The 14,975-nt window shown below is 41.5% G+C and overlaps 1 protein-coding gene and 1 long non-coding RNA gene across 3 annotated transcripts in view; both read left to right on the top strand.

The window, feature by feature from the left end:
* LRRC1 (leucine rich repeat containing 1) overlaps positions 1–9,424 on the top strand; it is a 122,147-nt gene extending 112,723 nt beyond the window's left edge. For both annotated transcript variants that reach the window (XM_036916361.2, XM_036916362.2), the window contains 3 exons: positions 5,082–5,254; positions 6,140–6,276; positions 7,905–9,424. In XM_036916361.2, coding sequence (XP_036772256.1) covers positions 5,082–5,254; positions 6,140–6,276; positions 7,905–8,063 — 469 coding nt within the window. In that variant the 3' untranslated portion in view covers positions 8,064–9,424. The remainder of the gene's footprint in view (positions 1–5,081; positions 5,255–6,139; positions 6,277–7,904) is intronic.
* Positions 9,425–10,342: 918 nt separating this feature from the next.
* The window catches only part of LOC130681283 (uncharacterized), a 48,571-nt gene continuing 43,938 nt past the window's right edge, over positions 10,343–14,975 (top strand). Inside the window, exon 1 of the long non-coding RNA XR_008994325.1 lies at positions 10,343–14,410. This is a non-coding gene — a long non-coding RNA (uncharacterized LOC130681283). The remainder of the gene's footprint in view (positions 14,411–14,975) is intronic.

Raw genomic sequence — 14,975 nt, 5'->3', positions numbered from 1 at the left:
ATGCTTGGGTTGGGGTGGAGAAAACCCAATTAAGTCAAGTTGCCTGGCCACCATCTGAGTCAGTTAAGTGTGTCATTCAGCCCATGTACATATAGATTCATAACCAAATGGTAAGCCTATTAAAATATTTAACTACTACTTATTTAAAGTATTAGTACAGAAACTTATAAAAGAAAGGTTACCATGTCAGCTTTTTAGCTTGCAGAAATGTTAGACCATGAGAAATCATACCAAATACCACACAAGTTTCTGCCTCTTCTCTCAGGAATATAAAAATAGCAAATGGCACAGGGAGACTACATGTTAGTTTTCAAAAACTTTCTTTGACAAGTTTGATAGGATAAATTATAGCAAGAATAACTGTAAAATGCCATTTGGAAACTAAGTATCAAACCTTCTGGTACAGTAGTGGAGGAGCTGTCTTTCTCATCAGCTCCCTACGGGCACAGAATGCACATTTCTTTAATTCTAAGGCCCTCTCCCATAGGAACATCCACCAAGTACACAAAATTGGGTGTTTGAGGATCTTGGAGGATTAATAGTACCAAATACTGGAGACAGTGGTTCACAAAGGGGAAATATACCATTGAAATTCAAATATATCTTTTAGTTTCATAATCCAAAAACATTTAAAAATATTAAGAGATACCCCCTCATACACGTTGGAATGGCTGTTATCGAGAAGGCGAGATAACAGGTGTTGGTAAGGATGCAGGAGAAAAGGGAACCCTTGTGCATTGCTGGTGGGAATGTAAACTGGCGTGGCCACTATGGAAAATAGTATGGAAGTTCCTCAATAAATGAAAAATAGAACTACCCTGTGATCTAGCAATCCCACTTTTGGGTATATATTGAAAAGAAATGAAAACAGGATATTGAAGAGATATTTGCACTTCATGTTCACTGCAGCATTATTCACAGTAGCCATAATTTAGAAACAACCTAAGCCTTGTTAACAGATGAATGGATAGGGAAGATGTGGCATAGATGCAATGGAGTATTACTGAGCCATGAGAAAGAAGGAAATTCTGCTGCTTACAACAACATGGATGGACCTTGAGGTCATTTTGTTAAGTGAAATAAGAGAAAGACAAATACTGTGTGATTTCACTTACACGTGGATTCTAAAAAAGTGGAACTCATAGAATCAGAAAGTGAAATGGTGGTTGCCAGAGGCTAGGAGCTGGGGGGCATGGAAGATGCTGGTCAAAGGGTACAAATTTCTACTTATAAGATGAATAAGTTCTAGGGATCAAATAGTGTACAGCATGGTAACTGTACTTAACAATACTATATCCTTGAAAGTTGCTGAGGTAGTAAGATGTTAAATGTCTGCATACCACACACACAGATGCACACGCACTGGTGATTATGTGAGGGGTGATGGAGTGTTCACTGACCCCGCTGTGGTGATCACTTAGCAATATATAAGTATCCAATCATCACATTGTCCACCTTAAACTTACAGAATGTTATATCTCACTTATATCTCAACAAAGCTGGGGGGAAAAATGTTAAGACAAAACACAACACAATACTCTGGCCATCCTGTGGAATACTTAGCAGTTAGAGAATGAGTTATTTCTCTCTGTAGTGACATAGAAGGAGGTCCATGACACCGAGTAAAAAGAGCAAGTGTTGAACAGTTCATAGTACTCTCATATTTGTTCTTAAAATAACTTATCCATGCAGTAAACCAAAATATTAATAGTTCTTTTAGAGGCAGATGGAGACATGAGGTTACAGGGGTCTTTTGCTTTAGATATTTTGGTATTTAAACTTTTTTCACTAATTATGCTCTCTATTCATATATATCTTTAAACAATTTTTTAAAACTTTGCTTCAAACTAAAAATTCTAGTAGGAGGTAACAGACAGAATGAAATATTCAACTGTAAGAAATATTCAACCACAGAAGTTAGTATTACATTAATCAGTAGGCCATGTTTGATTGTTAAATTTGACGATGCAATTGCTATAGTAGTTTAGAGGTGTGGAAGGTCACCTCAGGTTGTGTTGCTCATGGATGTAACTGGAAATGAGAGGCTCACATTTCAGTTATTCACTTGCTTTAGTTCTTGTACCACTGATATAAAGAGTTAACTGTAGGCTTTTTATTTCTGAGGGTTGTGGTCCTAAATAGAACTCAGAGATGTGTACAAATGAGGCTGTGGTTTCTTCTGTTGATTCTGTAGTGTACAGAAGGCACCAGAATAAACCAAAAAATGTATTATTAACTCCTCTGGAAAGCAGGAATATATTTTTTTTAGATCTGTTTTCTGACTTGTCTCTGGGATGGTTCACCCAAGAAAAACAGGAGTCTGTGTGCCTTTTTTTCCCCCAGGCAGCAGTGAATCTGTGAGAGGGTCGCCCAGCCTGTAGAAACTGTGTGTGGACTGGGCAGGGAACAGGGCCTTTTCCTCTCTGGCACTGCTGGGAGCACCTCTGTCCCTGAGACAGCTGTTAACAAGCTCACATGTGGGGTGTCCTTGGTCAGCAGCAGCCATCTTCAAACTGGCACTTGTATTCTGTGTGGATAAACTGGTATTTGAGCCAACGCACTAATCTCTCATGGCTTCGTTAAATGTGATTATAAGATGTTGGAGAGTCTAGTAATTTGTTTTAGCTTTTACCATCTGATTTGTCATCCTTACAAACTGTTATTTATTATTGATGCTCTGTTGAGCCTTTTCTTTATAACTTTGCTTTAGCATTTAGCTGGGAAGCCAGTTATTAGCCTGAGACGGTACACTTGACCATGTTTGAGTACCAGTGTTTTGTGCCAGCTCTCAGATCTGATTTATTTTTTCTTTATACCCTCATGATTAAGAAGGGTAGAGATGCTGACTATAGATTTCTTGCCTGAGACCTCGAAGGTATTAGTTTAACTCCTTTTTAAAAAGAAATAGGAACAAGCTTTCAAAAGAAGTTATCATTTTGTCAGTAAAATGAGAAAGAGTTTGATGTACTTTAGGCTTTCACAGTGTGTAAGGATATTCTTTTAAAACAATCCCTGTCACAGTGCCTGGCAAATACATGTCTCAGGTCTTTAACTTTCTTGCATTTGTGTATATGGGTGACAGCCTCTGGGCAGAGGCAAAAGTAATTCATGGTATAAGCATAAGAGATAACACTTTCTATCCTACTTCAAGATCCACTACTTCAGAATAAGGAGCAGTGGAGTCATGAATCTGCTGTCCCCTTAGATCCCCTTGGGCCTCCTTTGCGTGGTTTGAGCATTATCATTGCACTGGGTGGGTTTGGGGATTTAAAAACACATTTCTCACCCAATTTGGCTCTACACAGAGTTTTCTCAGGGGTACTTCAACTATGCAGGTCTCATGGGTGTACTGACTTTAGAACCTCCCATGTATAAGGTACAGTTCCATGGTACTTCCTCAATACCCACCCAATATATGTGTGTGGGATGGCACAGCCTTCACTAGGCTAATTGTTAGGAAAAGAAATTATTTTCTCACCTCCATATCTAGTGACATAGGAAATCTTTTGCAGAACACATTAATTGTTCTCAGGAAAAATTTGTTAAAAATGTATTTGTTGTTAATACTTTAAATGTACTCTTTGATAATTTTTTACTTCATTTGTTAAAGTAACTTAACCAGTCTGTGCTTAGATTTTACTTAGATTAGTGTTATAGTACTCTTCATATCTCTACAAGTTCTCTTGATATCTCCACCTGGAGTTCTAGTGTATTACCCATAAAATGGTATAAATGTCCGATGCAGTAGTAACCCATTGGTAAGACGCACAGGTAGATCCCCCATATGTTAACTGGAGGTAGGTGCACAATTTCATCAAAAGAAGCAGCCCAGGAATAGATGCTGTCATAGCATTTCCTATAGAATTAGTGGGCCAGAGATTTCTTTTAAGAAAATGTGCCTCATTTTCTGTACTGTAGTTAACAGAATGTGAGTAGCTTATTATCATCTAGCATATGAAGTCACTTCTGAGATTGATCCATAATTCAATACATGGAGCTATCCTTAGAGTGAAAATACTTAATCAAACATAACCTTAAATTCTTTAAACCTTAAATTCCTGGTATCTGCATAGGTCTGGTTGTTTTCAAAGTGAGTTAGTAAACTTGTGCAAAGCACTGACTTTTCCTGAAGTGGTGTTTTCACCTCAACACTGTTAGTATTTGGGGCCAGGTAATCCATTGTTGGGGAGGCCATCCTGTGCTTTGTGGGGTACTTTTAGCAACATACCTGGCCTCTACCCACAAACTGCCAGTAGCAACCCAAAAATGTCTGCGGACAGTGCCTGATGTCTAGACCGGTGCATGTGATTTTGGTTGTGGGCTTCACTAAATAGATTGAACTGGTTGCAGCCAATCTGTCAAATATTTGTGCAAACATAAATGTAAAACTAATCTGTAGGTGTCATATTACAATTTTGAAGTGCTTTTATATTTGAAACTGAAATTATCGGATGTGTATATTAATTATCACCTAGCAGTTAGAGAAGTGGGGGCTTCTAGAAACTGAAAGAAAAGTTTAAAATGGAATACCTAAAATAAACTCCCTAGAGAAAACAAGTGGAGTCTATGAAAACAAGTTTTTAAATCTTTAACTGCAACTTAAACCCTTCAGCACCCTGGGCATCTCCTTCCCTTTGCCCTGGTTTACCAGGAGTTGCTGGAAGCAGCTCATCGCACAGCGTCCTTCCAGCCCTGCTGCTGAGGCTGTTGCTCTTGATTTCAGTAAGAACTTGGGCTTCTGGGTCCTTCCACATTTATGCTGGCTTTTTTCCACCCCCTTTAAATTGAAGCCTCTTAGTATAAGACTGAAAAATGTGTCCTGTAATTTCCTGATTTTTTTGCCCTATGGCCTCAGGGGCTAATGAGAATGGTGGTAACACAGAAAGGGGAGGTACAGTAACCTACTGAAGGGACCCCTTTCAAAGAGTAAATCAAGTATCACTATAAACATGATGTCTTTTTACACACTGAACCCAGTCCCAGGAAGTTGCTTTTAATCTTTTTTTTTTCTGTTTTCATTGATAGGAGTTGATTTAATTTCAAAATTTGAGATCCTGTTATCTCCTCTTGCTTTAAACTAGGTTGCTGCATTTGCCTTTATCCCTGACGGCCTTGAAGTTGAAGGCTTTGTGGTTATCTGACAACCAGTCCCAGCCTCTCCTCACGTTCCAAACAGACACAGACCATACCACAGGAGAGAAGATTTTAACCTGTGTCTTACTTCCTCAGCTGCCTTCTGAACCCAATTGCCAAGGTGAATACAAGGACAATATTTGCATGGCCACAAGAATTCGTAGGAGGTACTATCTATCCATAAGACCTCTCACTCCCACTTGTGACTGTATTTTGTATCATCTGCCTCTAGAACCGGTCCAGATGAGGTCATTGTGGGTCTCTTCTGGGAAGGTTCCCCTGCATCTTTGCAGAAAAGTGCTCCTCCCACCTGTTTATCACATCTGAAATTCCTTAAATAGCCTTTTGGTTTTGAATTAGAGCTAAGGCTGAAAATACAAATACTCCTAGAAAAGGTAAGAGTCAGTTAAAATCCCAACTGATGGTTTAGAAGATTGTATTGAACATCACTGGAAAACAATTTTTGGGCCAGTTGAGTTGTTTTGAATCATTGTACCTTTGCTTTGTAAATTGCATGATTTTAAAAAATATTCACACTAACATCAGAAAGCTGTTAAAAATCCTTTGCTGTGAGCTGGTTTTGATACAAGAGGATTAAATTGCCCTGAGAGAATGGCGGTCTCCCAAAGGGAAGGGTGCCAATTCTAGCCTGTTACATGAGCTTTTAAGGCCCCCCAAGAGAAAAATGTGCTAAAACAGTAAGGAAAGTACTAGCGTCCAACATGTGCAGCCACTTCACTGTCATGAGAAAGTTTTTAAAGTTAGCATACAGAAAAAGAATTGCGAAAAAGGACTCCATAAATTATTATGGCATTCTGTAATGATATGTCAAACATACCAATTTATCAGATATTTTATATGATCTCAAGTAGACTTGGGCATCACTGAAAAGAAAGCGCAACCCCAGGCCTTTTTCTTTCTGTTTTTTAATTTTTAAAATCATTGCGCAGCAGTTGCCCCTCACGTGCAGCCGAGGTCCCTGCTGATACGTTCTTTGCCGTGACAGAGAGCCTGCCTCGGTGTGGCGCACTGGAGAGCTTGGTGAATGGCGTCTCTGATGAGGCCTGGAATGAGCGCGCAGTCAACAGAGTCAGCGCGATCCGATTTTTGGAAGATGAAAAAGATGAGGAAGACAATGAAACGGTATGGAAATGGAGATTCTTGGCCTCCGCAGAGCTCAAAAGCCTTCTAAAATTGAGAGTGTCCCCTAATAAGGAATTCTATAATTTTCAAACTGTCTATTTTCTGTTTGGTCTTCAGCAGTTAAGAATTTTTTTTTAGAGGACAAGACTGGGTGCTTCTAGGTATTGGTTCACCAAGTGTATGTAAGGCAAATGAAACTTTCTTTTTTGTTGTTGTTGTTGGAATAATTTGTGGTGCTTTTTCTTTATTTGTGATAGTTTCCCCTCCTACCCTGATTGCTTTCTTCAAATCGATTGAGAATTTTTTCTTTTTTTCCTGTTCCCAGTGAATTGAATCTCTCCCTGCCCTGCACCACCACTAACAGCTATGCCACATTGACTCCATGCACACTGAGTGATGTGGCTTAGCTGGCCGGGCTGTACTGGGCCTCCCTCTCTCCTTCATGTAACCACTGTCTGCATCTTCATGCAGAGTGCTGTGGTCTGCTTGGATTATTTTATGAGTGTCCACTCAGAAATCAGGAATAGATTGGGAAGTACCACTCAGCCTTGCTTTCATGTGCACTGTCTCTCCGCTGTCCAGTGGCTCTAGGAGTGAGTGACGACTCCTGAAATCTCCCTGCAAGTTGACATTGGCTTCTTAAACTCCTTGCACTAACTGAGATCTTCATTATCAGAGCTTAGAAAGAGTACTGGCTGCCCCCCAAAACAAAGGGTGGTTTTTAAATTATTGCCTGTGGTCTTTGTTATTTCAGCTGTCACCAAACAGAATTTTACCCACTTACAAATAGTAGAGTGCAAAGTAGGAATTAGGGGTGACCCGGTAACTTCAACAGCAGTGGCTCCTCAGCGCTTAGCCCCTGACTGCTGAGCGTGCGATTATTTCACCAGCTACTTCTCTGCCTCCCTGATGCCCTTGCGCAATCGGGTCAGCGTGCTTCAGCTCCCCTGAAAGCTGCCGGACAGGCCGTTTAAAAGATGTAACTGCTATTTTATGAGTTAAAGAGCATGTAACATGTTAAATAATATAATTTTGTAAAAATTGCCCTCACCCTATTACTTCATCTCCAGTACTGCGGCCTTTATTAGAAGAATGTGAACTCTCTTCAGTAGGTCACGTAAATCACACACACAGCAACAAAATAAGAAAGAGGTCCTTCTCTCTGCTACCCTTTTGCTTGACTCCCATGCCTTGAGGGTTGAAGGAAGCTAGCACACATTGGGTAATAGAACATTATGGGGATTTTAATTTAGAATTTTTTACCCCTTTATCTTTCTCTTCCTCCACACCCCACAATTATATCTTATGAATCTTTTATATTTTTCTTACTGTTCATGAAAGTTAATTTTTATCTTACGCTAATCTTACATTTTTAAAAGTACTCTTCTATTCTGAAAGTAGTCCTTCTTTCTTGACTAGGTAGATAAGTTATTTGCAACACTTCCCTCTTCCATTAACTGCTACTAAGCAATTGATAAATGCACAGAGCTTCCCAGAAAGCTTTCCCGCCCACTAACCCATAATTTCTGAGAAGGTACCATACATATTGGAATGCTGCCGCCTTGAAGCTGCATGTTTGAAAGAGTATGGAACAAAACCAAAACACTCATGCCACCATTTGTTTTTAGAGAACACTTCTGAGACGAGCCACTCCACACCCTGGGGAGTTAAAGAATATGAAAAAGACAGTGGAGAACTTACGGAATGACCTGAATGCTGCTAAAGGACTGGATTCAAATAAAAACGAGGTCAATCATGCCATTGACCGAGTGACCACTTCTGTGTAGGATTTCACCACCAAGCTTTACCTCCCGCATCTTCCCCTGCTGTTGAGATGTTCCCATCTCCTTGTGAGGAGCCTCACGCAGTCCTCTGTCTTCACCAGACCCTGTGCATTCTTGCCCCCAGCCGCGTGTTGGGGTGCTGCTCCCCCCAAGGAAGTGCCTTACTCGAATTCATCGACCAGTCGTTGCACCAGTGGAATCCTGGCGTGATTTTTTTGTTTTTTCTGAATTTCAGCTGTTTGTAATAAGTAGAATACACTACTGTAAACATCTGACCTTCGTTTTTGTCTTATGTTGGGTGAGGGGGAGCAGGAAGGGGAATTTTTAGCCTCCTCCCTCTCAAGTGCTGGGACATTTTGAACCCAAGTTCTCTTGGACCTACTGATGAGAGAGAGTTTTATGTATGGGGAATAATTGATACTTTTTTAAACCTTTTTGGCAGCTCAGATGGTGTAAATTTAAAAATTTTGTATAGGTATTTCATAACAAAAATGTGTATTTCTTTTTTGTTATTTTATCTTGAAAACGGTACATATTTTAGTATTTGTGCAGAAAAAAGAAACAGTCCTAAAGTATTTGTTTTTATTTGTACCATCCACTGTGCCTTACTGTATCCTGTGTCACATCAAATCAGTTCTACATGACAGCATCCTTGAGCAGTGAGATGAGACTAGGAATGTGGTACTTTTAAAGCAGTGTTGGATTTTAATCAGCCATCCACCTGGTAGATTTGTTTTTAACCAAAAAAGAAGAGTCAGTACCAATTTGTAAATGGTATTGGTGGATTTTTTTTTTTAAAGGAGAACCAAAGGGTTAGACTGCTAATATTTCATTTCTTACACTTTACCTTTTCATTGAATGAGTCTCTAGAATGAATGCAGTGTCTGACTATACCTGCTTAGAAGGTATGCGCCATTTGTAAAACAAAATAGAGCAGAAAAGCACAAAAAGAGAAAACTGGCTCAGAAATTCAGTGGGTAAATAAATTATGTACTGCAAAAGAAAGTATGATTTTTATTGAAGAAAGCTTTACGAGTTTCATATTGATATCTAAAAACCATAACAAAGCAAAGCAACCTACAACCATGTTAGACATGTTGCTATCTTTGTAAGTGCAATTTAATTTGTAAATAGAATTTGAATCATAGTATAACAAAACATTGCTTCAGTCTTAATTTTAAATTTGCTAATTTAAGGGGTGTGGGGGTATGTTTTGGTGTGTTTCTGTTGATTTTTTTTTTTTTTTGGTATAATGTGATAAATGAAAAATGAAAAGTACCAGTCGCTGTGTGGTGTCTAGGAAAATCATGTTGTTGTTGATTTTTGTTTTCTCCCCATGAAATAAAGTCACCCTGGACATCAGCCATACAGCTTTTTAAAATTGTCACCATGTATGCTCAGATGGTAGTGGACAGCCAAGGGCTGTGATGGTGAATCCATCGTGAAATATCTGAACCTCTGGTCAGTTTTGAGTAAACTGCCTGTGGGCCTTGTACTCACTCATCCTTCTCCCACACAGGACAGACCCCAGAAATGCCTTGCACTGGCTCATACCTTTGGGGTGTGGTTATCTGGCCAATTGGACTCCTTAGAAGCCTGCTTTCAGCTGACCAAGTACGGTACCTTCTTTCACTGCTATGTGTTTACCTACTGGGTTCTCTCTGGGTCTAAGGTTGTTTGTCTATGTGTATGGGGTTGAGAGTACCATGGCACACACATGGTTCTTGGCACTCACTTGTATACCTTGCTCCCCAGTCTGTGGATTTTTCTTTTTTCATTTTCTTTTCTCCATTTTAAGATTTGGACATCCTCTGTTTTAAGCCTATAAAAATGGTGCCACAAACTCATGGGATGATAGATAAGCAAATTGGTTTTATTTAAGGAGAATTATCTTGGCACTAAAAAACAAATAGAACATGTGTAGTGTTTGTTTCCCTATAAAGCCTGCCCTTTACCACTCAGTTTATCATGGTTTTAGTGGAATAGAGGTGAACAGAGTAGAGTGTGTGTGCAAACTTTCCTAGGAAATTTTCCATACCTCCAATGTTTCCTCTGGCCTATCTCCTTTATCCCACACTCACTTGGGGTTGTCTGTTTTATTTTTGGCTTTCTGTCTGAGGTGTTCTGTTTGTCCCCCCTTCCTTATCCATTTGTGCTGGGTGACACTACAGTGCTCTTTACCTTCAGGATGCTGGGACCAGACTTGAGCTGCCGATGGACCCAGACCCAACTCTAGAGCAGGCCCGTCTTTCCCAACGAGGCCTCCCTTGTCGTTAGAAGGAAACCTTAACTATGTGAGAGGGTACCTTCCCCTCCAGAGGCCGGAGCCAAAGCTCCTGACCCTTTCTGGGGAGCCCGGTCAGCTCCGCACCCCACAGTACAGTCCCTCCTTCAGGAAGAGGAGGGGCTGTTGGTCTTAGGGGAGTGACCCTAAGGTAAAAGCACGCGGGGTTAGTGTGACCTGCTCACCCACTTTTTCCATGGCCCCATGTTTCCCCTTTTTAGCCAGGGAGGGATGCCTAAGTGGATAAAAGTAGAAAACAATTTAGAGGACATGAAATAATGGATGTCATTGATGAAGAAAAGAGGTAACAAAACTAGAACTATTTGCCTGTGTGTTCTGGGGTTTTTTTTTTGAAAGCTTGGAGAAATGGTCCTGTCCAACCAGGTCTATCTAAAACCTTCACAGTTACAGCCGTCCCGAGGCGAAGAGGCACGGAGGGCTCAGGAGGGCCAGCCTCTCCCAACCGTCTCTGGTGAAATCTGCCACACCCGGGAAGACATGCTTCGTGGAAGGGTGGAGGCTGGGAAAAATTCTTTCTTTGTACCCCAGGTGCTCTGAACAGCCTGTTCTAACCTTGTGAAAATGACCGACACCCCTGCTATTGTGTGATAAGGCTGCACAAACACTGCCTGACGAGGGTCAGTGCCGGAGCCGCTTACTAATAGGAGGCAGCCGGGGACACTGCAGCCCGGTGACATCTGCGGAGAGTTGAACTCTCCCTTCAGCAATTAGTGCTGACTCACCTCATGCAACTTTCCAAAGAGCCAACTTTAAAAATAAAAAAAAGCTCCAAACTTTTTATTATAGATAACCAAAAAGATACAAAAGTAGAATCATGTAACGGACCCCCCCATATACCTATCATCGCTCAGCTTCAACAATTAGGAACCCCAAACCAACACTAAGCCATTTTAAAGGAACCAAATGAATGTTTTAAAATATATGCATAAGGAGATTGCACAATGAAATAGCATAAAGACCCAGGAAAAGCAGACGGCAAGTATGTTCTCTCAAGCAGTGCTTTGGAGTTAGAGTTTTCGAGCATCATAGTAGCACAGCCATTGGAATATGGATATTAGAATCCCAGCCCTGGTACACTTGGCCTTGGGTAAGATCGGTAACCTCACTAGGCCTCATGTCCTTCACCTCTTAAAATGCAGCAGTAATAACCTCTTACAGGCTTAAAGTGAGATCTAAACAGGGTACATAAAAAATAAGCTCTCGGGAAGTGGGTGGCTGCTATTATTACAGGCCTTGCTGTTGTGGCTGTTATAGTCCTACCCCAGAGCCAGCGGTATGTGAGCACACGAGTAGTGTTTCTCAGGAATGGGGCACATGCCAGTGCTCGGGCAGAGAGAACTTCCTCTGGAAACTTCCTCACTTAGGGTATAATATAGAGACCCTTGGGCTATGTAATGGGCGAGGGAAATTTTAATTTGTCGGGTTGGCTCCCTTAGTGGAAAGGTTATCAGTGATCTCACAGTAACTTGTAATTGGATTTACTGGCTACCTATCAGGGGAAAGCTAGTTTCTACCAAGAAACCATTAAACACCTAGTTGAGAAAGGGTCTCTGTGGCTTTCCACACAGCGTCTCGTTCTTTGCCATGTCATTTTCTAGGTTTTTGTCTGTTGTGCACAATTACTGCGTTATCTCTAGTTCACCTTTGATTTTCATCGCTTCCTCCTTTTCCACCTCTTGCTGTGTTTTGTCTCCTGTGTCTCAACAGGAGACCTCTGAGGCTTTTATGTATCAGGAGGGGCAAGTAGATGGAAGAAATAGATCATCCATGGAGAAAAACTCTACTGGATAAAATAAATAAGTGCGGCCTGACTTGGGGAGTGGAAAGCACACTCCCATTTTGCTGGCGTGTTTTTCTTTTCTGCAAGCTGATGGCTTGGTGGGAAAGGGAAGCCAACCAGAAGAACCTGATCGAATTACTTTCGTGCAGCAGGCTGTGTGGGAGAAGGTTGGAGTCTGGTTTTTGTGCCTCACTGTTGGCCAGACACTGTAATTTTAAACTGTGAGAGTGGGCAGTCACTGTGACAGGCCAAGGCTCTTGCGTTCTGTCTGGTCAGGAATCTGATCGGGTTGATCCACTAAGGTCCTTTTGAGGCATCAGCAGTTAATTTCTGAACAAATAATGACCTGCCCCTGGGATAGTGAAATAGTAGTTAGAATGGCTGCTGTTTACTGAGCATTATGTGCCATACAGCAAGCTCACTGAACACAGTCTCAATTTCCCAGAATAACCCCATGATATGGGTGGTGGCATTTCCATTTTGCAAAGGAGAGAGAATTAAGATTGTATAGTTTTAGTAATTTTTCCACAATCAAATAGTAAATGACAAAGTTGGAATTTGAATTAACATCAAATTAACATCTTCATTGACTAGAGTCTGATCTTGACGACTCCTATATTTTGCTTTGCCCACCATCCTCAGCCCAGACACTATGATCTGTAATTATATTTGGAGTTGTATTTACCATAATGGTAATGGATTGTTTTAATTTATTGAGATTATTTAGGCCTAGGTTATAGGCAGAGATTGGCATAGAATTGAGTGGAATTTAGTCACCATTTATGCAGACTTGGGTCTTCTTTTGTGTCTGATTGTGGAGCTCATGCTATAATGCACATGCCTCCAACCCTCCCCCGAGTCCCCTTGCACTCCATATCCCATTTTCCTATGGTAAATGCTACGAGAATGTTCGTAGGATATTTGTTCTACCATCTCAAACTGCATGTACATCTCAAGACACTTGGCAGATAAATTATTTGGTTTGTGGGCGGCCAGAAAAAATTGATAATGTTTTTTTAACACGGACTGGAGTGACAGTTTGGTAACCGGCTCTCTGAGAGAGCTTTCATGTGTTCAAAAAATTGGCAGCTAGCTCTCGAGTGAGCTAATTAGTTAGGAACGATTTTCATCCTCAGTACCTTGAATAGCCTACCCTTGGAGACAAGACAGATAATGAGCACCTGGAAATCAGTAGTGCTGCAACTTGACCTTAATGTAGTTTGGGGGAAATAAGAAGGGTGAGTCATGATCTGTTATTGAAGATCATTCTTTTAAAAGGCGTTGTGAAGGATTTGACAAATAATGATTGCTCCTGTATAGGAACTATCGTAATCAAAGAAGCAGAAAACAGGAAAGAAAACTTAATGTGACTAAGCAGTGTTTAATTTGTTTGAAACTGGCTCTACCACCCTGGTTGTAGAGAGAGAATGCTTTATGCAGTCTTCACAGAGCAAGAAGTCCAGCTTGCACCAGGGCGTAATAGAGACACCCATGCCTGATACCACGGAAATGGAGTCCACCAATGCTTCTCTTTATGTGCTTTCTCAAGGTAAGTCATCAGTGAGGCTTTACTGCTTGCAAAAAGCTGTCCAACAGCCCTGTGGCACAGCACTCATTGAGCAACTAAAGGCAATGGGCTCTCCAGGGGCACAGTTTGTTCCTGTCTAGCCCCCAAGGGTCCCGTGTTCCCGTTCAGGCACCAGCGGCTGCTTCCTGCCCTTCCTCACCTGTAGGTGTGAGGGCTTGTTTATTTAAACCTCAGCCCTTGCTGCTTGGAAAAACAAAACAACACACTTACTTGTCTGGGCATTGAATGTTCTTCCTGAATTTTTGTCCTGCCCATGGGCCTGGAGGCATAATGGGTGGAGCGAGTTTCGGCATTCGTTTGGGAAGTTTCGAGAAGGGCTGTGGGCTGGGTTTGTTAGGTTGGGTTGCTCTTGATTTTAATAATTTGTTAGAATGTCTGAGGGTCAAGGAGCAGTGCTGTAGATGGCTATGGGAATTGCTATGATCTGGCTGTGCCTCTCTCTCACATGAGGACAGATGCACCTGAGGAGGCATTTTATAGGGTCCTGACAGATGTTAAGTAACCCCATCCATATTGTGTTCTCACCTGGACACTGTAAGATGCGCACTGTAAAAAAAAAAAAAAAGAAAAGGTTAGATGAGATGCCTGCTTGATACTGACTTCTCCACATCAGTGGCTGCCAGTCTTCATCTCCTGCTTTCTGATTCCCGGGCTGCTGTGTTGATGTCCACCCCCAGGTAAGGCAGTGAGCCCCCAGGGCAGGGGTGAAGCAGTCCTTGGGGAAGCCACGGTTTGTCACCTGTGGTAACTTGTCCCTGGGCCAATTCACTTACCTCCTGTAACCCATCTCCAGTATAGCAACACCACTTAACATAGATTGTGAGAAAGCACAATGTCAGCAAAATCAGCTCTCAAAGTTCTTTACTTCTACTGACAGCTACTTGGGATAGGAGTGCATTGCTCTTTAAAGGGCTGGACATTGAGTGGTCAGAGAAATCAGTGCCCCAGTTGTCCTGTCTCTTCCCTTAGTGACTTCAGAGTTTTCTTCAGTGCCGCTCAGTGTGGCTAAGCCCATTCTTGCTCCACGCCCTATAGCCTGGCGCCTATGACAATATCCTCTTTTTCTTGGAAGCATGTGTGCAGTGGTTTTAAACTGCAGCATGTGTCAGATTTCCTTGTGGCCATGTTAAAACCGATTGTGGGGTCCCACCCCCAGCGTCTCTGACTCAGTAGGTCTGGGTTGGGTTGAGGGAATTTAGGTTTCTAACAAGTTCCCTCGAGCTGCTGCTGGTCCAGGGACTA

This window comes from Manis pentadactyla, chromosome 16, assembly GCF_030020395.1.
Source record: "Manis pentadactyla isolate mManPen7 chromosome 16, mManPen7.hap1, whole genome shotgun sequence".
In the NCBI taxonomy this organism is placed as follows: domain Eukaryota; kingdom Metazoa; phylum Chordata; class Mammalia; order Pholidota; family Manidae; genus Manis; species Manis pentadactyla.
Note: the sequence above shows the minus strand (reverse complement) of the source record. Positions and strands in the feature narration are given on the sequence as shown.